The 21,977-nt window shown below is 41.8% G+C and overlaps 1 protein-coding gene across 1 annotated transcript; it reads right to left on the reverse strand.

Annotated features, from left to right (window-relative positions):
* Positions 1 to 285: 285 nt before the first annotated feature.
* On the reverse strand, positions 286 to 13,809 carry aifm1 (apoptosis inducing factor mitochondrion associated 1). The gene is made up of 18 exons (XM_082550187.1): positions 13,426 to 13,809; positions 12,472 to 12,602; positions 10,637 to 10,757; positions 10,506 to 10,529; positions 9,986 to 10,093; positions 9,370 to 9,491; positions 9,136 to 9,266; positions 7,798 to 7,888; positions 7,524 to 7,608; positions 7,373 to 7,449; positions 6,993 to 7,101; positions 6,778 to 6,885; positions 6,601 to 6,689; positions 6,370 to 6,510; positions 5,719 to 5,861; positions 1,094 to 1,218; positions 807 to 994; positions 286 to 723 (listed from the first exon to the last, which is right to left on the reverse strand). The coding sequence occupies exons 1-18, from the start codon at positions 13,511 to 13,513 to the stop codon at positions 652 to 654; spliced, it is 1,953 nt and encodes a 650-aa protein (XP_082406313.1). The 5' UTR covers positions 13,514 to 13,809; the 3' UTR covers positions 286 to 651.
* Positions 13,810 to 21,977: the final 8,168 nt, after the last annotated feature.

Below are 21,977 nucleotides of genomic sequence, written 5' to 3' on the forward strand. Positions count from 1 at the left end.
GACGCACTGTTAAATGGAGTAGTCAGGTGCTTTTTATACAGGCTGGCTTTTCCCCATTTGAAACGATAAATACGTGCTTTTGATCTGTGGTCAAATCACTATAGCCCACATGCATAACCATAGCAAATGTAGCAAGCAGCACAAATTGATGCTCCAGTGGTTCAGATTACGATGAAGCACGCAGACTTAAACTACCGTCAAAACAATCAAAGCTCCGAATGGAGGTAAACTTCTCGGTTGTCAGTGTCATTTTTCTAAAAGCACAACTGAAAATACAGAGATGAGTGATTTAAAAATAGCTTTTATTGCAGCTTTTTTTTTTCTCCTCTGAACAAGCTGCTTTGATCACACCGACGGAAACGATGACCCATGTGCAACATTTGCAGCCTGGTGGGGGGGAATGCAGATAAGCAATCACGCGAGTTTGGTGACAGCAGAAAGATAACACAGAGACTTCTCCTAAAAGGAGGAAAAACAAGCGCAACAGATATAAATTCCAAATATGAAAATATTTCACCAACATAATTTACATTGATCCTCATTTGGTAAGTGTGACCAGTTGTGTCTTAGAGAATGTGGCAATGAGTCCCAGAGTTCAGCTGTCACATGAAGCCCCACTCCCTCCCGTGCACGTTTGTCGTCCCCACAGTCTTAATCCTCGTGGATGTTGAACAGCTTGGCCACTTCGTTCAGATCTGCATGCTCTTCTCCATCCTTGATGATCTACGAATAACAGAAATAAGCAATTACAACAACCGAACTGATATTTTGCTCTTGATGACACAAAGCAAAACGGCAGCACTTACCTTCCTTGCAACGGGCATTCTGTTAAACACGTTCCACAGGATAATTCCCACCACCACTTTGTCTCTTAGGTAGAAGATGACTCCTTTGCCATAGTCGTCTTTGTTCTCCACGACAGGAGCAGGTGTCACAGAGGCCACCGCGCTGGTGGCTGTGTCCTCCGTTTCACTTTCTGAGCGGATCCCAGTTCCTGCCGCAGATTTGAGAACACAGACTGTCTGACCCTTTGTCCTCAAAAATCTTTTTTTTTTTCTCTCTTTGCTTGAAGGAAAAGGTTGACTGCTCCTACCTGACTCTTCTGTAGCAGCTTTAGGCGTATCCTTGGCAGTGGCTTTAGCAAACACGCCTACTGTTGGTAGGCTGCTGTCAACAATCCCGATAGCCTCGTAGCCTACATCAGGACCCAGATCACTCCTGTAAGAAGGTACACGTGATTTACTGCAGTACCACATGTAGTTGAGAACAAAGTCAGGAATCATGCATAACATTTAGTAATTCTTTGCACAAAATGTCTCATGTGTTTTCAAAGTGGGGCTTGAAAGATTTCAAGTTTAAAACTGATCTGATATCCGATTCTACAAGCATGTAGATTAAATACATAATTAAATACAAAATGTTAAACCAGGTCATGTTTGGAAGTGAGAGGGGCAGTGTTGGCAAAAGTACAGACACTCTGTACTTAAGTAGAAGTACAAATATTACTGTTAGAAAATACTCTAGTACTGTAAGAAAGTTTGACTTTTTTACTCAAGTAAAAGTAAAAAAGTACAGGCTCAAAGTAAGAAAGTAAAAGGTAGCTCTTTGGAGGATGTTTCTATTTTTGTGCAAAGCTGATTGAACCTTGTGCTATATTAACAAAATGATAAAATAATATCAGTAGATGGAAATAAAAACCTTTAGTCTATTTTCTTCTAATTGTGCTCAGCTTGAATCTGAAGAAAAAGAAGGAAAAAAAAAAATATACATCTATTTTCTGTTGCCTTCATTGTAGAGGGTGACTGTCTGTAAATAGGAATATGTGTACAGTCATGAGTTAAAGTGGGAATCAGCAGGTGGGGGAACACTAAAATTGGCTGTAGTGGCCAATTTTGTGGGGAAAAGAATCATAACTCATCATCATAACTCTAATATAATTTCTACTGAGAACTCCAGTCCTTAAACTAGCAGCAAGTCTAAATCAGTTTAATTTTCAGCATGTTTCACAATATGAAAATACATATTGTCACATGTAGAGACCCAGTATCTTCTTAAAACCTACTGAGCAGTACTTTCCTTTAAATCTAACCTCTCTTCTTCCTCTCCTGTCCTGTCTTTCTTATCTTTCACCATCCCTGAGTGAAGTTAGACCTTTCTTTTCTCTCCCTGTGAAATACAGCAGCTGAACCTTTAGCTAGCAACACACTGTGCGACAAACTGCACACAAATAGTTTGTGTTTTTACTGATTTTTGTTGAACTGCATTTGAAATGACCTGACACTTAAAAAAATGTCACTCCCTTTATGCTCGCTCCTCTTCTACAGGGCTAGCTAGATGCTGAAGTACCGCAACACATGGACATGTGCAGTCATTGGTGTTGTGGCAAAAACAAAAGCCACCGTTCCACTTTCAACCCCTGACCTTGGCACACGCCATCTCTTTTTATGCAACATCCTCTGGTGATTAATCAACAAACAGGACTGCCTTTCATGTGATTCTGTTTAGGCTCAAATCAGTTTGATGTTTGGACGCTGGCAGTACCAAAATAGTAACTTACCCCCAAATGCATTAAACCAAAAGTAACACGTCTCTTTTGAAATGTAAAGAGTAGAAATTACAGATTTTCATTTAGAAATGTAGGGAGAAACCTAAAGTAGATACCTGAAAATTGTATTCAAGTATTTAACTTAAATGGATTTAACTTCCCACGTCTGGGGGGGGAATGATTCAATATTAGTATGTGTAAAAGTGTAGCCCTGCCTGCCTGCCTGCAGTATCTGGTATGACTCTCTTGTGAAGAAATAACAGCAACAAAATGTTTACAAAAATTGTTGATTGGTCCATGACATCGGCTTGGAGGAATTTTCGCCCATTCTTCCGTAAAGAACAGCTTCTATTCTGGGATGTCGGTAGATTTCCTTACACGAACTGCTGCCTTCCTCCATCATTTCTGGTGGATTAAGGTCAGAACTGTAACTCAGCCATACAAAGCTTTATTACTCTCCAACTATTCTTGGTACAATAACTTGTGTGCTCCGTGTCGTCATTTGGATGCGTGACCCACTTTCAGCTGAGATTCGGTTCACAGGCAGATCTCCTGACCCTTTGCCTTCAGAATTTCCCAGAAGAATACAGAATTCATTGCTCTGATGGAAAGCCGTTCTGGCACAGTCCCAAGCCATGATGGGCATTATGGTGCAAAGCAGCGTTTCCCTTCCTCCAGAAGCAAGCTTGTTTAAACCTCCAAGCTTTATTTTGGTCTGATACAAGCATTTCGAACAGCCTTCTGACTTGTCCTTGTGATCTTTAAGCAATGCTTATGCTATTGCCTCACTCCCACAGATATTCAAGGAAAATAATTATTTACAAATATAAAAGAAGAAGCCCTCTCACATCTGACTGCTATCTCACTGTCTGGCAACGCTTAACTGTAATTTAACACTCACATTAACCGATGTTCCTTAAAGTTCACATCGCCCCTCCCTCCTCAGATATGCTACAATAGACAATTTCTCTCAATAATTAATTGTCATTGTCTGATTTGTTAATTCAGCTTTTTCTTTTTCCTTTTTTTAAAATCTACTTTTAAAATTTGTGCTAAAATCTGGTCAAGTTTTAGAGAATATATGTAGAAAACTAAAGGGTAGACAAACTTTGGAGCACCACTGTATAATTAAACTAGACAGTCATTTTGTGCCAAGAAGTGTCACCTAGGATTTCTATGCCAAGAACATTTTCCTCACATCTCTGTTGGAAGTAGTTCTGCTGAAGTGAAACAAATGCCAGCTTTTTAAAACTTTACTGTCAAAACAGCTTCCTGAACACTGTGTGTATGCTTATATACCTCAGACAGCTCCCATGTGAAACACAAGCACTGCTGAGGGCTGTAATCTTCAGTGACAAACCCTCACCGCTGCTGCCTTATGAGTTTTAAGACCTGAAGTGATGTCAGAGTCACCTGACCTTGACAAATTGAAAGGTTGCACAGAGAGCTTGTACAAAACTGCAGAGCCGGCCAGAACTATGCTTCGTGGATATTTATAGGGAATCTGTTGGTACATCTCTTTATATTTTACATGCAGCATTTGAGCATAAACAGATGAACTTTTCAAAAGTTACTGACTATACTTTATAATTATATAAATATGAAGGACTAGTTAATGGAGCTGTGGTAGTTGGACAAATGTTCCTGTGTACTTTTTCTTGGACTGCAGTGAACCCATGTTTCAACAGTGTGTCACATTTCACCAGCTGCTAGCAACATGTATTCACAACATTCATTTGGGTCCTGAGAGTTGCATTCCACACTGTACTTACATTTTTGGTAACTCCCTTAATATCTGGAGTCCTACTGTGATCTTATTTATAATGTCTAACATATGCATGTCCAAGGTCATAAAGTTTTATTGTTTTTAAGCTTTAAGTCAAATATTTAACCTTGTTAACCAGTCCGTGTGCTTTTTCATACATGAGAAAAAGTACACAGTCATCGAGTCGAAAGTTTTACCTATTAGGAAATAATAAAGCAATTACAAGTCTTACTTACGAGGTTCTAAAATGATTTAAATACAACCTCCGATGAAAATGAATCAATCACATGTTACACCATGTGATTGATTAGCAAAGAAATCTGCCAAAAGCACCGTGTAAAAAGCTAAACAAGCTTAACGCGCTTGATTAATCAGAAAGTGTGAGCCCCTCTGTAAAGGCACAGGTTTTAGCGTTACACGATGGCAAGGAGAAGAGACATCAGCAGTGATCTTAGTGAACAATCGTTGTTGTCCACAGGTAACCAAAGGAATCAATGCCATCACCATTAGCAACATACTGGAAGCTGCCTGATGACGTGGGCAAGCTGAATGTTTTTTTTCCCCCCATTGTGCCTTTCATCGTTTCATTTTAGCTCAGTTTAAGGATTTTCTGCTCGTTGTTTTACCACGTGTGTCACAGTAAAACAGACAATGAAGCATAGGAGAGAAAAGTTAAGTGAAGACAATGTTGCCTTCATTATATTCTGTAAGTATAATAAAAGCACCACGTCTAAATCTGTCAAAATGCTGTTTGTGGTGACAGTTTCAGTTTTAAACAGGGAGCCATTGCCCAAAGTGCTCCAGAAACTGTTGATGTTGTTTCTTATGCGCTCTGTGACCTTGTCTCCCTTGACCTGCTGGAACAGTACCCTGTTTTGATCAAGACCTCCTGATTTATAATTTAAGCACTGGTTTTTTCTCATCTGTGTAAGAGAGTTCAGTGGGGTGCATCAGCACACATATATACACACACATATATGCATGCATAGTTAGTGAGGCAAGTATAAAGCATTTTATTGCAAGATGGTATTATTTATTTTTTATCGAATTCTGATGAACAGAGATGACTCTTCAGGGGTTTAAAGTCTCTCTCGGGATGGATTTAATGTCCCCCAAAGACATTTTAATGGTTAATGGTTTTCAACTTCAAAGGAATCATGTATGTTGATCTGACCTCTAAAAGGATTACAACGGAGTCCCTTGCACCACTGCACATGCTCTCTGATTTAAATGCATTCAGTGCAATCAAAAATTAAGACTGTTCTCGCCTTCACAAACTCTTTCCTTCATTTCCATTTAAAAGAAGTTTTCATGGTTTGCATCCACAGGTCTCATTTGGGGAGGGGTGAGAAAAAAAAAGACTTTATAGCCCATAGTAAGTAGAAGTAGTAAAAAGTATGATACCTACCAGAACATGGACTGATGCCAGTAAGGTTTGCTGGCTCCCGTCATGTTCTCTCCAGCTAGTCTACCACTCACAACAGCGTGATCGTGGTGCTCCACACGTCTGCGACCCAGTCTGATGTCATAGAAACACGCAGCATCTCCTGCCTACATCAACAAGAATCGATTGGGAACATGCAGTATGGCTTAGATTATGCAGTTTTTATTTCATGTTAACAGGAAATGACAATATTTTCCTAAAACACAACATTACATTCAAAATAGGACATTGGCATTACACTACAATTTTAATTACACTGTTTTATATTAGGACTAAGACTTGATTGAGCCTGAAGAGGGCGCTTTAATCAAAAAGAAGCGCACAATCATCATTGTGCATCGGTTGGTCAAAATGTGGTGGTTTTGGTTAAAACAAGCGATAACAATTATTCCTGTGTCCAAAATGATCAGTGAAACTAGAGGTATGAGCACAATGGGATAATAATTAAGTTAAGACTTTCCCACAGGTTTGAAATTTCTACAAAAGTACTCAGCATTTTCTAGGATTTTATAGGCAAACCAGCAAAGCACAGCACAGGAACTTTTAAAGAGGGATTTTTAATCACAGCTCTTCAGGATCTTGTTAGCAGAAAACATCGTATGAACATTAACTTACCACCCAAATATTGGACCTCGCTTGCAGCTCTGCGTTTACCCGGTAGCCACCAAAGTCAGAGTCCACCTCCAGACCTCCTGAATTAGCAAGGTCAACATTTGGCTCTAGGCCAACAGCTGTAACAATGTGATCAGTTTTCACCTACAAAAATAAAACGATAGATAATAAGCAGCTTATAAATAAATTCAATGTCCTGATTCTGTCAGAGTTTGTGTAGAAATCTGAACCTACCAATCTACCATCCTTTAGATGGATTTCTAATTTGTCATCTTTGCAGGTCACAGACTTCACCAAAGCTTCTGAAATAATCTTTACACCCTCTATGAAAACAGGCAAGACATCATAATATAATGAGACACATAAAGAACATTTTTTGTCTTTGGAGACTTATATGAAATAAAGTTGGACCTTTCTTGACTTTTTCTGTTGTCCAGTTGCTCAGATACTCGGGTAGCACTTTTCCCATGTTACCCTTCTCAGGGAACATCTGTATCACCTCCAGATCTGACTCAGTAGCTAAAAAGAGAAAGAGGAAGAACAACAACTAAGAAAAGAGTTACTTATGCTGGACATCAGTGTTCTTATCTACTCTGCTAGTTTCTCAGCTCGTCATCTGTTCTTACATCTCCTGCCAAGGGCACAAGCCAGCTCGCTGCCCAAGAAGCCACCTCCAATGATAGTGATGGATTTTACATTCCTCGAGACCTTATCCAGAGATCTGAAGTCCTCAATCTGTGGGAAAAACAAAAAACAAAAACTGAATTTAGAGCAACAGTCAGATTTTTTTATGTAACACACAGTAAGACTTCTGTCTGGAAAATCTCAATGCTTGTAATGATCTAAATCAAAAAAGACAAAACTTTTTTATTTTCATTTTAAAATAGTTAATATTTCCTTCGTGGTATGCCTTAACACTCACTCCAACAAGCTGTATATACATACTATCAGCCACAGATGGTTAGAGTGAAACATCTCTACCACCCCCTTGTGGCTACACACTGACCTTGCGGAACAAAGTGGTTCTCCTCATCACTTCCTCTCCTGCTCTTTCAATGACTTGGAGATTTCTTGGCACACCACCTGAGAAAGATAAAATTAGCTTCTACCAGGTTTAAGTGATAAAAACAGACAAGAAATAAAACAAGGGAGTTTACCTGTAGCAATCAAACACTTGTCATATGAAATCTCAGTGTCATCGTCCAGTTTTACTTTGTTTCCTCTCACATCCATGTGAACCACCTATAAAAAAAAATAAGTATACCTCATGAATAACTTCTGCTTTCCAGGTTTAGACATCATAACACATAATGCTTGCAAATCGGTCAATATAATTACTTCTGGTCTGAATACTTCACTTTTATTCAGTATAATTTTATTCATATACTGAATAAAATTATGGAGACTGAGGAAAGAAAACCATAAATCTACCTTTTTCCCAGTGAGAACAGCCACTCCTCCATTTTCTACACTATCCAGCTCTTCTGGGTTAATGTAGAATGATGACGGCTGGAAGTAGATGCTAGCAAATAAATACAAAAGTATTAAAATGACTAAACCACTGAAAAAGAAAAAAGCTTCTCAGAAATGTTTATAGAGTACACATTCCGTTTTTTACGACAATACCAGGTGTTTAAAAAAAAAAGTCTATCACCTCTTTGTAGAGAAACTGCAAGATTTGTTTGGTATTAACATTTATTAAAGGGAAACAGCAGTAAAATAGAGACGTTAGTAACAACCAAATGTTATAAGTAAGATCATCAGGGATGTCTCAGTGTTCCTGCAAATTTTAAAGATCAGAATGACTGCATTTCAGACCGAGCAATGTTGAAATAATAAATTATAAGCAGACATTTATAAACAAGCCATGGATACAAGTTTGGTATACAATAGCACAATAGCACATTATTATAACATTATAACTGTTCCAAACATTTTGCTGCACACTGAGCCTAAAGAAGTCTCTTTAGGCTAAATTTGGGTGACAGTGCAGTGCTTAGTAATGTCGCCTCACAGCCAGAAGGTTCTGGGATTGAACATCTAAGCTTGGCAGGGCCTGTCTGTGTGGAGTTTGCATGTTCTCTGCTGTGTGAGTTCTCTCGGGGTACTCCAGCTTCCCCCCAGTCCAAATACAGGCCTGTTAGGTTCACTGGTGAATTCAGTCTGAAGTACGTGTGAATGAAACCTTGACTGGTTCTCTGTGTTAGCGCTGTGATAGACTGGCAACCTGTCTGGGGTTAACCCTGCTTCTCGCCTGAAGTCAGCTAGGATAGACTCCAGCCCCAAGTGGCTAATAAAATGGATGGATGATATGTCGGCAATGTTACATTTGGTAAAGGTCTACTGTACGTTATCATAACTCTCTTATTTATTTGCAATACATGCATCCATCTATTTCCATCTAATATCAGCAACTCATTACTGTGGGTTAAATAATTCATTGTAAAATGTGAATGAGGTTAACCAAGTTCTTTCACTGGTACAGCCTACATTCAATTCTCTCTGCGCTGGATGTTAGACATAAACTGCCTAATACAATCTGCAAAATTAACACCTATTTTTAAGGAAACAAGATATTTTAAGACTTAATTTTGCTTTATTTTTTCCCTTTTTAAAGAACAATGGAAGCCCTGTGTTTAAGTCTGAAGAAGGCACAATAGTGCCAGAGGAAGCTTGAATTTTTCAATAATGTAGCAAGACACGGCCAAGGACAGACAGATGCTGAGACAAAAGAACTGAGAGCACTAAGGTTAAATAGACCAAACACACCTCCTTTCTTTTCCGTTCCATTGTTTGAAGCGCAGAGTTTCTGTCACACTGGGATCATCAGAGAACCACAGCTCTTTAGAAAGAGGAGGTCTCATATATGGAAGGTCTGGCTCATCAGTCACAATTAGTACCTGGCAGTAAAAAAACAAACAAAAAGACTCATATTTACCAAATTCAGGTACAACTAAACAAGTAACAAAGAGAATTCAAAGTGAACATGGGGGCTTTACTGACCTTGGCACCGGGGTCTCTGGCTCGAATAGACCGAGCAGCAGCAAAAGAGGCAGTACCTCCACCAATGAGGAGATAGGGGGCATGTGAGGGCAGCTTGAGAGAGGCAGGTGTGAAGCCCACGGCTGATTTTCAGATGGAAGAGGAACAGCAAGCACAATTCAGAGTGAAAGTAAGACAAAAGAGGCTCAGAGTAACTCTGTCGATTCCACTCCCTCACTGGTTTCGTCAGTGCATCTCTGAATGCTATCTTTGTGGCTATTTTATCTGGGGCTGTTTTTAATCTTACTTACATGGCAGCAAATGAGGTATCATTTGCAAAATTCTCAGCTTTTCAATATAGACAGTACGCACAAAAAAAAGAGAGATGATGAAAGTATGACACACGCAAAGAATCTGTTGTAAAACACATCATCTCAATTTAACAAATCCAACAACATATTTTTAACACGTGGAAATTTGCTTTGCCGCCTGCCTGCTTGCACTGACCTGCTTTTGCCAGTTGATGTCATCATTTCTAATACCCAAGCATATAAAGCCTTGCATGCTCTAGATATTTTTTATATTGCTTAACATGCATGGTAGATGAAGAGGGGACAAAAAAAAGTATGCAGACAACCTGGAGGCAGTTCGGTTGTTTCACTGGTGGCTACTGCTTCAGTGCCTGATGCTGGAGGGCTTGGCTCCTGGGATGAAGGAGCTGTTTCAGGTTTTGGCTCAGTGGTGGCTGAGAGCGAACACACAGTTAAAAATAACTTTGAGTAACATTCAGCATATAGAGCAAGAGACAATCTGGTTTGTGGTTCAGCGAGAGATTTAAAACAGTCTCCAATTCAAGTACAGTCTGTAACGCAGTTTGCTTTAAAGCCTCAAAATCTGCTACTTACATGGAAAATAAAGTCAAAGCTAAACCATGCGCTATGGAGTCAGCTGATTAAAAGGCTCTTCTAACACCTTTAAAAACAAATTCCTTTAAAAAGGTGTCACTGCGAACAGCATTTAAGCGCTGCACTTAAGAGGCCTGGAGGAGATCTGTTTAAATGTGTCAAGGTTACAAAGATTTACTTCCTATTAGTTATTAACATAAGTGGAGTTTGATCAGTAACCGACTACACAGACATGGCAAAGAAATCACTCACCTTTTGTCTCAGTGGTTTCTACAGCTAAAGGACAAAAAAAAAATCAAAAAGTGAAATTCAGAAATTTCTCAGAGGTTAACAGTAAAGGTGAAAGTTGTCTTATTAACCAATAGTTCCTAAAAGCTGCTCACCGGGAGGCTGGGGCTGGATGGGTGTGACTGATTCTTTTGCAGCTGCTTTTTGTGATCTGGACGAAAGTTCAGTGATACGTGCCTGATATCTTTGCTGGTCTCCTTTCATAGTATGGTACGCCTGTAAAAAACAGATAAATTGACTAAGTTTAGTCACTGACAACTTCAATGATTGCTTCATTTTGTCAAGCTGTCCAATTTTTCCAGTCAGATCTGGTGTCAACGGTTATCTTTCGGTCATGAGCAAACAGGCAGTGGAGGCCTTTAAACTAGGACTGGGTGATATAGCCATTCAACCATTTTCTTAATTACTTGCGCAATCTGGGATATGCTGAGGCAGTGGAGTATATCCCAGCTCACAGAGGGGATCAGGCGAGTTACAACCCAAACAGGTCACCAGTCTATCGCAGAGCTAGCACAGAGACAGACAACTGCACACACACGCGCATACACTCATATCGACACCTACAGCCAAATTAAAAATCACTAAATAACCCAACATGCATGTCTTTGGACTGTGGGAGGAAGCCAGAGTACCCACAGAACCGACACTGGTAGAAAAAACGCAAACTCCACAGAGGAAGGGCCCAGCTGGCTGTCAGAATCTGCTGGAGGTGACAGCAGATCACTCCCATCACGGTTGTTATACAGATTTTTTTTTTAATCTATCCATATAACTGCTCTGCTATTCAAACAAGCTTAAGTAAAGCCAACAACTAATAATTCATACTCTGAAAGTAAACATTAACTTCATGCATCTGTGAAAACAATCAAAAGGTCTGATTTTCTAAGATGACACGCTACAAAAACATGTTCTTTTAAAAAACACCAGACTGTTGACAAAAACAGTAACTTTTATTTACAGAAAACAAAAGTTGGAGGTCACACTGCGTGACTTAAGTGTTGTAATGTGTTATGTGGGATCAAAACTCATCGACTAAAAATTCAAAGTCTCAGAATAACACAAACTAACAAAGCAGCCATTGCAGCAGTGGTCAAACAACTCCTGTGTTGCGTGAAGTAAAATTACTAATTTTGTTAATGGAATCTGGTGGAGAGTAACAACTTGATTTCTTTTCCAGTGAAAGCTGTACTTTCAGGTGGCTAAAATCCACGTCGCTGTTGACTGTGTCTACAGCAGTACATGGATTTTAGTTTTTACTCCGAGTAACACGGTGACTGTGGATCTGAACCTCATACAGGCTCACTTCAAAGAAACTGAACCATCCCTACTTAACAGAACATAAACCAGCTGCTTTTAACACTGCCTATTAAATAATGTTGCTTTTATATGGGGGTGGCTGTAGCTCAGGAGAGCAGGTCATCTACTGAGCTACAGCCACCCTGTGGAAGGCTGGTGGTTCGATCCCTGGCTCCCCCAGTCTGCATGCCAAAAGACCTTGGGCAATATACTAACCCCAAGTTGCTCTCCAATGCATCCATCTGAATATGGATCAGAGTATGAGTGTGTGTGAATGTTAGCTAGAAAGCACTTAAAGCATAGAAGAAAGTGCTTGTGTGAATGGGTGTGAATGGATGTTAATGGGTGAATGTGGCATGTTGTATGTTGTATGTTTGAGTGTTCCGGGAGAGTAGAAAACCGCTATATAATAATCAGTCCATTTACCATATAAAATACAGAGATATGCAGGCCTTCTAAATATCTTGTATTGGCATTAAGCATAAAAATATAGATTTGTTTTTCTTTTGTCCATATTGCTCAGCCCTTAATGTTCAATTTACAGAAATAAAGCCCAAGAAAAGGGGTGGAAAATCATTGCTCCAATTAATAAATTTGCACACTCTCTCTATGATGATAAACCAAGCTTACTCACATATGCCACGCCACCAATGGAGGCTGCTCCAACCAGGAGGGCATACTTTAGATTATCCCCACCACCCCCTGGCAGCCCACTGGACATGTGAGCTGTGGGTACATGTGTTGGTATTCTGCCATTGTTCAAACCTGAAACAGTAAACCAGCACACACATGATTAAACACTGATTAAAGCTACAGCACTCTTAATTATGTTCACAAACGTTACTAAATCAGGGTTCAGTCCTGCTTCTAATAAAAAGAAATTGCCAAGTAGCTACCCGTTTAATACACGCTTAATACATCTGTGGATGCTGACAGTGAAAAAGGACTGAGTAAATATATGCTCCTGTGCTTGCCCTCATCACACCTTTAGGGTTTAAGAAAGCGCCTTAAATTACTTTTCTATAAAACAGAGACAATGGCAAACCTATCTGACTTGCGTTGCAGGTGTTATTCCACTCTAAGAGTAATAGGTATAACGTGACATATTATTATGAAGATTAATGTACATTCTAGCAATCTACATACTGCACAGGACTGGGCTTATCATTTCTGGGTCATCAGAGACTGCAAGACCCCATGATTCAAATCCAACACTGGGCCCTTGCATACGCTACAAAGCGTAAACGGGCACTGAACATGGTGTAACACCTGTACCAGCACTAGACACGTGAAAAACATGCTTGCTGACGTTATCAGTTAACGTTGGCGCTTCAATCAATGAAATGAGGTGCAGTTTAAGTTAGGTCGTTACTGAAATTCCATCTTGCGTCGTTAACGTTTGCTAATTAGCTGAGTTAGCATTCTAATAACCATCCAAAGGTCACTGAAATTTACGTGCGCTAAGCTAACAGGGCTACCTCCCTTGTGGGTTCATGTTTTGCTGCTGTGTATTATCATGCTACAGGCAGTGCATGATCAAACCGAGGTCAGCTAAAAGGAAGACAAGTTACTGTAACTAGATACTTACCTGCTTTTCTCACATTCTGCCGGCACAGAGTTGATGAAGTTCTAGCCAAAGGAGCGAGCTTTTTCCACACAGTCCTACATTTCAGCATTGTGGCTCAGCTCCCGGTTTACTCGCAGACTTGTCGGATAAAAACACAAGCCGGTTTACCCTTAATTTAATTCCAACAGCCTGCAGACACTGACAACTAGCTGCACAGCACCACACACCAAGGCCAGGGACAGGTCATACGTTTCTGGGGAATGATGGGTAATTGTAAAGACGGTAAAGACACCTAAGATTGGTCGCCCCTAAAAAAGAAGAAGAAAAAGAAAGATGGCGTCGCTCCTGACATGAATGACAGCAACTCTGTTATCGCAAGTAGCAGCTATACTGAACTCTTTCATTCAAGGCTCTTTGGTAATTGCGCGAACCCCCTTCTTGTTCCTTTCTTAAAACAACTGTAGTCAGAGTCTACTGCTGCCCCCTGCATGTCATTTAAAGTAATACTACAGTAAATTGTTAAAAAACTGTTATGAAAAAAGTTATGAAAACAAAAAATGAGGTTGTGTATTCATGCAAAACACATTTAAACATAATAATGAATATTATTTATATATTATTAACGCAGCTAATGACTTAAAGAATTTCAAGAAATAAAAATCTTTTTAAAATAATGTGCTTTAATGAATTTAAATATAGTCCATGTATGAAGGTTTATTGTAAGTTATATAAACAAATCTTTATTGGGTTTTTACTGTCATAATTTATGAGTGGTAGGCTAGATTTCTAATAATCTACAGGGAGTGCAGAATTATTAGGCAAGTTGTATTTTTGAGGAATAATTTTATTATTGAACAACAACCATGTTCTCAATGAACCCAAAACACTCATTAATATCAAAGCTGAATGTTTTTGGAAGTAGTTTTTAGTTTTAGCTATTTTAGGGGGATATCTGTGTGTGCAGGTGACTATTACTGTGCATAATTATTAGGCAACTTAACAAAAAACAAATATATACCCATTTCAATTATTTATTTTTTACCAGTGAAACCAATATAACATCTCCACATTCACAAATATACATTTCTGACATTCAAAAACAAAACAAAAACAAATCAGCGACCAATATAGCCACCTTTCTTTGCAAGGACACTCAAAAGCCTGCCATCCATAGATTCTGTCAGTGTTTTGATCTGTTCACCATCAACATTGCGTGCAGCAGCAACCACAGCCTCCCAGACACTGTTCAGAGAGGTGTACAGTTTTCCCTCCTTGTAAATCTCACATTTGATGATGGACCACAGGTTCTCAATGGGGTTCAGATCAGGTGAACAAGGTGGCCATGTCATTAGTTTTTCTTCTTTTATACCCTTTCTTGCCAGCCACGCTGTGGAGTACTTGGACGCGTGTGATGGAGCATTGTCCTGCATGAAAATCATGTTTTTCTTGAAGGATGCAGACTTCTTCCTGTACCACTGCTTGAAGAAGGTGTCTTCCAGAAACTGGCAGTAGGACTGGGAGTTGAGCTTGACTCCATCCTCAACCCGAAAAGGCCCCACAAGCTCATCTTTGATGATACCAGCCCAAACCAGTACTCCACCTTGCTGGCGTCTGAGTCGGACTGGAGCTCTCTGCCCTTTACCAATCCAGCCACGGGCCCATCCATCTGGCCCATCAAGACTCACTCTCATTTCATCAGTCCATAAAACCTTAGAAAAATCAGTCTTGAGATATTTCTCGGCCCAGTCTTGACGTTTCAGCTTGTGTGTCTTGTTCAGTGGTGGTCGTCTTTCAGCCTTTCTTACCTTGGCCATGTCTCTGAGTATTGCACACCTTGTGCTTTTGGGCACTCCAGTGATGTTGCAGCTCTGAAATATGGCCAAACTGGTGGCAAGTGGCATCTTGGCAGCTGCACGCTTGACGTTTCTCAGTTCATGGGCAGTTATTTGGCGCCTTGGTTTTTCCACACGCTTCTTGCGACCCTGTTGACTATTTTGAATGAAACGCTTGATTGTTCGATGATCACGCTTCAGAAGCTTTGCAATTTTGAGACTGCTGCATCCCTCTGCAAGATATCTCACTATTTTTGACTTCTCTGAGCCTGTCAAGTCCTTCTTTTGACCCATTTTGCCAAAGGAAAGGACGTTGCCTAATAATTATGCACACCTGATATAGGATGTTGATGTCATTAGACCACACCCCTTCTCATTACAGAGATGCACATCACCTAATATGCTTAATTGGTAGTAGGCTTTTGAGCCTATACAGCTTGGAGTAAGACAACATGCATGAAGAGGATGATGTGGACAAAATACTCATTTGCCTAATAATTCTGCACTCCCTGTAGTGTTGCCACCATCTGGTGGTTGAATAGAATAGAATAGCCCTTTATTGTCACTGTTCAACGAAATTGTGGGTGCTCCACGCCAACTGTGCCAAAATAACATATAAATAGTAAGACAGCAGGAATGAATAACAAACAGGAGAAATATGTACAAAAACAAGAGTAAGGTACACATTAGAGAACGAGTTGCGATGTGGAAGTAGTGCAAAGAAAAAGACTGAGGTCTGAATACTGTCTGTGTATGAGTGGCCTGAGCAAAGACTGTTACTCAGATCGGTGGGTGAGTAGGCAGGGGCAGGGGTGGGTGTGAGGAGATAGTGTTTGTTTACAGTCCGAATGGCCCAGGGCAAGAAGCTGTTTGTGAGTCTGGAGGTTTGGGACCTGATTGACCAGAGTGCAGCGGATCAAACAGGTTGTGGGTGGGGTGCAAGGGTTGATGTGTGATAGCCCTGGTTTCCTGAGACAGGAGGATCTGGCAATGGCCTCCATTTCTGGGCAGTGTTAATTACGGTTCTGGCCTTCCTGTTCTCAGTTGTGGCCCATATGTACCAAACACCCAGGCAGTAGGAGAGCATGCTGAGGAGCAGTGGACGGCCAGCAGCAGCTTCTGGCCAAGGTTGTTCTTCCTCAGGACATGGAGGAAGTGCAGCTGCTGCTGGGCCTTCTTTACCAGGGTGTTGGTGTTGTGGGTCCAGGTGAGTAAAAGGGATTCATTCTGTTTATAGGAACGCTATAGTCAGCCATCAGCTGCATAATGGTGATTTTGAAAGACTTGTCATTTGCACATTTCAAAGCTTGCTGGTAAATTATAAGGCAAGGAAATAACTTTGTGTTGGATAATGAGGATTAATGTACTTCCTTTTTTTGAGAAGAAAAGCTAAATAAGCAATGGTGGGTAGCTCTTTTTACTGGCAGGAGAAGTTACTACTTCCCTGATATAATAAAAGATCATTTAGTAAAAAAAAGCCTCTGAGTTGCTTTGTTTGTATGTATGTGTGTGTATGTAACATAATAAAGTCAGAACATTTCACGCAAATTACAGGCCTTCTAAATATAACTCTGCTACCACAAATACCAATACACAAATGCCAAAAAAAAAAAGAAAAAAAAAAAAGATATGCTGGTATAACTTAGCTTGCAACATAAAGTGTAATTTCCTAATGTGTAGCATGTTTTTTGATTTGAGATTGCAATTTTCCCCACTTACAATGACCAGTTTAGCTAGGTTGTTTTGCTAGTTTTACACAGGTTGTGATTTGGTGATGCCATGGAAGTGCACATTGAGTGGGATTCTCTTCAGCCCTGATCTTCCTTACCCCCAGAAGCTGCTCTGAGACTTCATTAGAGGAGGAGATGATCCCCTTTTCTGTCATTTCACCTGTTTAAATTCAGGAACACTTTGAAAATGAACCTAACTTGACTCTGGCTTACCTGACTGAAAAGGAAACTCTTAAAAGTCCCAGATGCATTTTCCTGCATCAGTTTAATATGATGGACACTTTTTTGAGGAGTTCACAGCTGTTTGTGAAGCTTTGTGATAGCCTTATTTGTGTCATTTTAATTTAGGATATATTTCAATATGATATCAATAGATTTGATAGTGAATTGAAAGTTCCCTTTGGCTTCATGTGCTCAGAGTGTCTGGTTCTCTTTTAAACTCCTCCTGCTTAACACTCTGGTCCTAGGTGTAAATATTATTGTTGCATTTTCTTATATCCTCTTCTTCAAGCCCCAGATAATGATTCTAGGTGTAAATCCCAACAAGCTTTGCCCACGTAATCTAACAGGAGAGGCACTCAGTGAGTGAATATCAGATCGAAATAAATCTATGAAAACACAGGGAGGAAACACTTCATCTCAGGCTCATGTGACAATCACAGCCACAGAGGAGTTTTAAATTTAAATGTATTCTTGTAAAAACACTGATAGACTTCAAAGCTTTATTCCTTTTTAGATCATACCAGCAGGAGTAGAAGCAGACACACACAGGATTATTTATTTATTTATTTATTTATTTATTTATTTTTCTAAATGACATCAGAAACAGCAGTATGCGACATTACGTGATGGCAGAGCTTCAGTTCATCCTTTGTCATTTTTTTTTTTTTTTTTTTTTTAATAAATAGGACAGGGGGAATGAATGAGAGAGAGAGGGGGAGAGAAAGAAAGAAAACCAAAGGGGAGAAGAGACGGTGAGAAGGGGGGGGAAGAGAGAGAAAAAAAAAAAAACTCCTGGGTCACCTGTATGGAGAAAAAAAAAAAAAACAAACAAACAAAAACAAACAGAGGAGACAGCAAACAACAAAGAGCAACATAATAATAGAGAAAACAAAGCACCATCACAATAAACTAGCTAGTCATAGATATCAGTATTTACTAAGTAATAAACGATATTGTGCAGCACGCAAGATAGACAGCGCACAGTGTGCTTTGAGGCAGCAGCCAAGAAAGCTTTAGTCCGCGTCTGTGAATACCCATGTGTGCATACCTGTGTGGATCAGCATGCTTGCATTCCAAAGGTTTCTCCATGTAATGATCTGCTAGGGAGTGTGGGGGGGCCACAGCCCCGTCCTCCAGGGTGTGAAGCGGGTATGGAGGAGATCAAAACTCCAGACATCCAGAGGCCCCCAGAACACAAGAGACCAAGGAAGACCAACAGAGGGGCAGCCGCGCCACTGTCCCAGTAAGAGCTGAGGAGAGTCCCAGATGAGGGCTCGCCCAGCAGCCGCGGAGCAGAAGTCAGGGGGAGTTGCAGTGACGCGCCCGTGAGCTCCGCCGGCCCCCAGCTGCGCCTGAGTGACCGAGCCCTAGGCCGAGAGGCCGGGGGCACCCCACCTCCAAAGGGGCCCGAGCGAGCCCCAGGCCCCAGGCCCCGACAAGCGGCCGCCAAGGAGTGAGCCGGTGTGCACCCGGACGCCCACCCCCAGACACAAAGAACCACCAACACACCGACACCTGAGGGAGTCCGCCACCGGCAGGGGAAGTGGTGGTGGGTGGAGATAGGCCTCCAAACCTTGGAGGGCCTGAGGTGTCCCCAGAGAGGTGGCGTCTGATACCCAACCTGACATATAGACACAGACATACAGGCACACACAGACACAAACATCCATTCCCACCCTCATGCTCTCATATGCACTCACTCCACACTCAACCAACGTGGAGACAGACATAAAGAGACGCTGTACACACAATCACACTCCCCAAGCGTACTCTACAAACCGGGTCTAGGTACCCTTGCCCCTGGAGGGGGGAATTGCACCCAGACCCAGGTGGTGTTACCCTTTTCCCTGCGGTGGGGAGAGGCAGACCACCCCGACTCCGCAGCAGCAGGGAGGCCCCACACCCCAGACCGCAGTCGGACGGCCAACTCCTCCTACTAGCCCTCCCGCTCCAGCAGGCCGCAGAGAATGGGGGTGGGAGAAGACTCCAAACCTCCCTCCACCCGCTCATTGTAGTGTTGATGCATATGTGTTCTAAGGTGCAATTAAAACCCAGGAGGGCATGGAGCTACCTGCCAAGGAGCAGCAGGTAAGCGCATAGTCCCTCCTGCTAACCCTCAATGACTAAGTGTATTTAAAATTGAGAGGTGGGCAACGACGCCAGGGGTGAGGTATACACCCTGATGGTGATTTGGACTCCGTGATTGTGCCCACCCCCAAGATCCTATATGTATGTGTAATGAGAGTGTGAATAATGTGAATGTCTAAGTTGTGGGATAAAATTGAGGCAGAGGCAGCCAGAAGGGGACGGGGGGGGGGGGGGGGGGGGGGGGGGGTAGCCTCCTCTGCACCCTGGTGACATACCCCCACTCCAAGGCCCTGCATGTGTGGGTGGTTGTGGAGGAGCGGGAAGAGGGAGGCAGCTGGAGATGGGGAGGGAAGGAAGGGAGGGGCAGGTAACCCCTCCCTGGGGCCAGCTCCCCCGCTGACCCCAGTAGGCACTCCCACCCTCCGCGACCCGCCAGGGAAGGGGGGCCCAGGCCCATCAGACCGGGGCCCAGTGCAGTAGCGCCCCCCGGCTCCACAGAGCCCTGGACAGTCCACCCAACCCCACCACAGAGAAAACTGCACCCACCCCACCAACCACACATCTTCCAGACTACATAAGACGGTAAACGCCCAGGCTGAGATCTTCCTCCACCTCTCCTGTATCTCCCCCTCCTGCAGAGAGTTCCTGAGAGAAGAAAGCTCCTGCAAGATGTGACCATCCCCCCCACCAGTTGAAGAGCCCCCCAGGCGGCTCGATGCACCGGCGGCACCCTGCTCCAGGGCCGGGCCCCCATGCACCCACCCGCCCACAACCCCGGCAACACACCAACCAGGACCCGAGCCCCCGAGGCCCGGCCCGGGCCCCAGCCCAGAGACGGAGCGCCCCCAAAACCTCACGCCCATCCCGGACCCGGAAATTCAGGAACACTTTGAAAATGAACCTAACTTGACTCTGGCTTACCTGACTGAAAAGGAAACTCTTAAAAGTCCCAGATGCATTTTCCTGCATCAGTTTAATATGATGGACACTTTTTTGAGGAGTTCACAGCTGTTTGTGAAGCTTTGTGATAGCCTTATTTGTGTCATTTTAATTTAGGATATATTTCAATATGATATCAATAGATTTGATAGTGAATTGAAAGTTCCCTTTGGCTTCATGTGCTCAGAGTGTCTGGTTCTCTTTTAAACTCCTCCTGCTTAACACTCTGGTCCTAGGTGTGAATATTATTGTTGCATTTTCTTATATCCTCTTCTTCAAGCCCCAGATAATGATTCTAGGTGTAAATCCCAACAAGCTTTGCCCACGTAATCTAACAGGAGAGGCACTCAGTGAGTGAATATCAGATCGAAATAAATCTATGAAAACACAGGGAGGAAACACTTCATCTCAGGCTCATGTGACAATCACAGCCACAGAGGAGTTTTAAATTTAAATGTATTCTTGTAAAAACACTGATAGACTTCAAAGCTTTATTCCTTTTTAGATCATACCAGCAGGAGTAGAAGCAGACACACACAGGATTATTTATTGACTGATTTTTATTCACTGATGATGGTGAAGATTATTATATATCTTACCTTTGAATCTTCATTTCAAAGGTAAGGAAAGGTAAGGAAAGGATGAAGAAGAAGAGACAGAGGGAGAATGAAGGTAGAGTAGAGAGAAGGTGAAGTGGAGGGCCAGGGGAGAGAAGGTGGTAGAGGGACGATGGAGACAGGAGGATGAAAGGAGGGAGAAACAGGAAGTGGATTAAAGGTGGAGTGGTGAAGGTAGAGAAGATAAAGGGAAAGTGGAAAAACGGGAGAGGAAGAGGAAGCTATCGCTCTCCCTGAGTTGAACCACCAGTTTCCTCAAAGTTTGTGTAACTAGTAGATGTTTTTTTCTTTTGGAAGCAGCTCTTGTTCTTGACTGTCTTCTCCTGTTCGTTTGTCTTCTTTTTCGCCTGCTTCTTCTTCTTCTTCTTTCCCCATCCTTCTGTGACAGTTCAGTGTCTACCATCTATCTTTATAACAATTAATTTTGCAGTCCCCTTGTCTTCTCTTCCAGTGCTTTCTGGACTTCCAACAATTCCTTCTTTGCATCGTGAATTTCTTTTTTTGCCTTCTGCGTTGCCCTTTTCTCTTTCTTTAGCACTCTCTGGACTTCCAACAAGTCTTTATGTTTTCAAGTTTCTTCTCTGTTTTGTGTATTTTTGCTTTTCTCCTCTTTCAGTGATTTTCAACTTTGTTCTTAATCCTCAGCTTATCCAACTCCTCTTTGTAGGATGCTGTGAATTTGCTGAGTTTGTCACCTTGTTCTCCTCCAGATTACTGGTTGGTGTTTTGGCCTGCAGACTTTAATGGTCTGTGCTGCTCTTTTTGCACGCTATCTAGAGAGGTTCAGAGCAGCAGATGGGGTTGCTGGTTTTGGTCTCTGTTGAGATGCTGATACCTCCTCTCTCTGGGATGATTAAAAACAGTCCTGGACAAAAATAGAAGCATAATAAGCAGACACAAGAGAAAAACATAAGACTGTTGGAATAGTGGATACAGGGGAAAAGTGAAGTTAATGAGGTAACTGTAGCTCTGTGGATTCGTGGATGACTGCCAGTGAAAGTAAACAAAGTGGATGTGTGTTCCTATGTGCTATGCAGGTTGAGATCTCATATAACAAAGTCACGTACATGACATGTGGACTACCTTTGCTCATATGCTGTAAATACCACCAAGCAAATCTTAAAACTGAGTTTTTCATGTTGGGC

The sequence above is a fragment of the Aulonocara stuartgranti genome, assembly GCF_965226115.1.
Source record: "Aulonocara stuartgranti genome assembly, chromosome: 10".
In the NCBI taxonomy this organism is placed as follows: Eukaryota; Metazoa; Chordata; class Actinopteri; order Cichliformes; family Cichlidae; genus Aulonocara; species Aulonocara stuartgranti.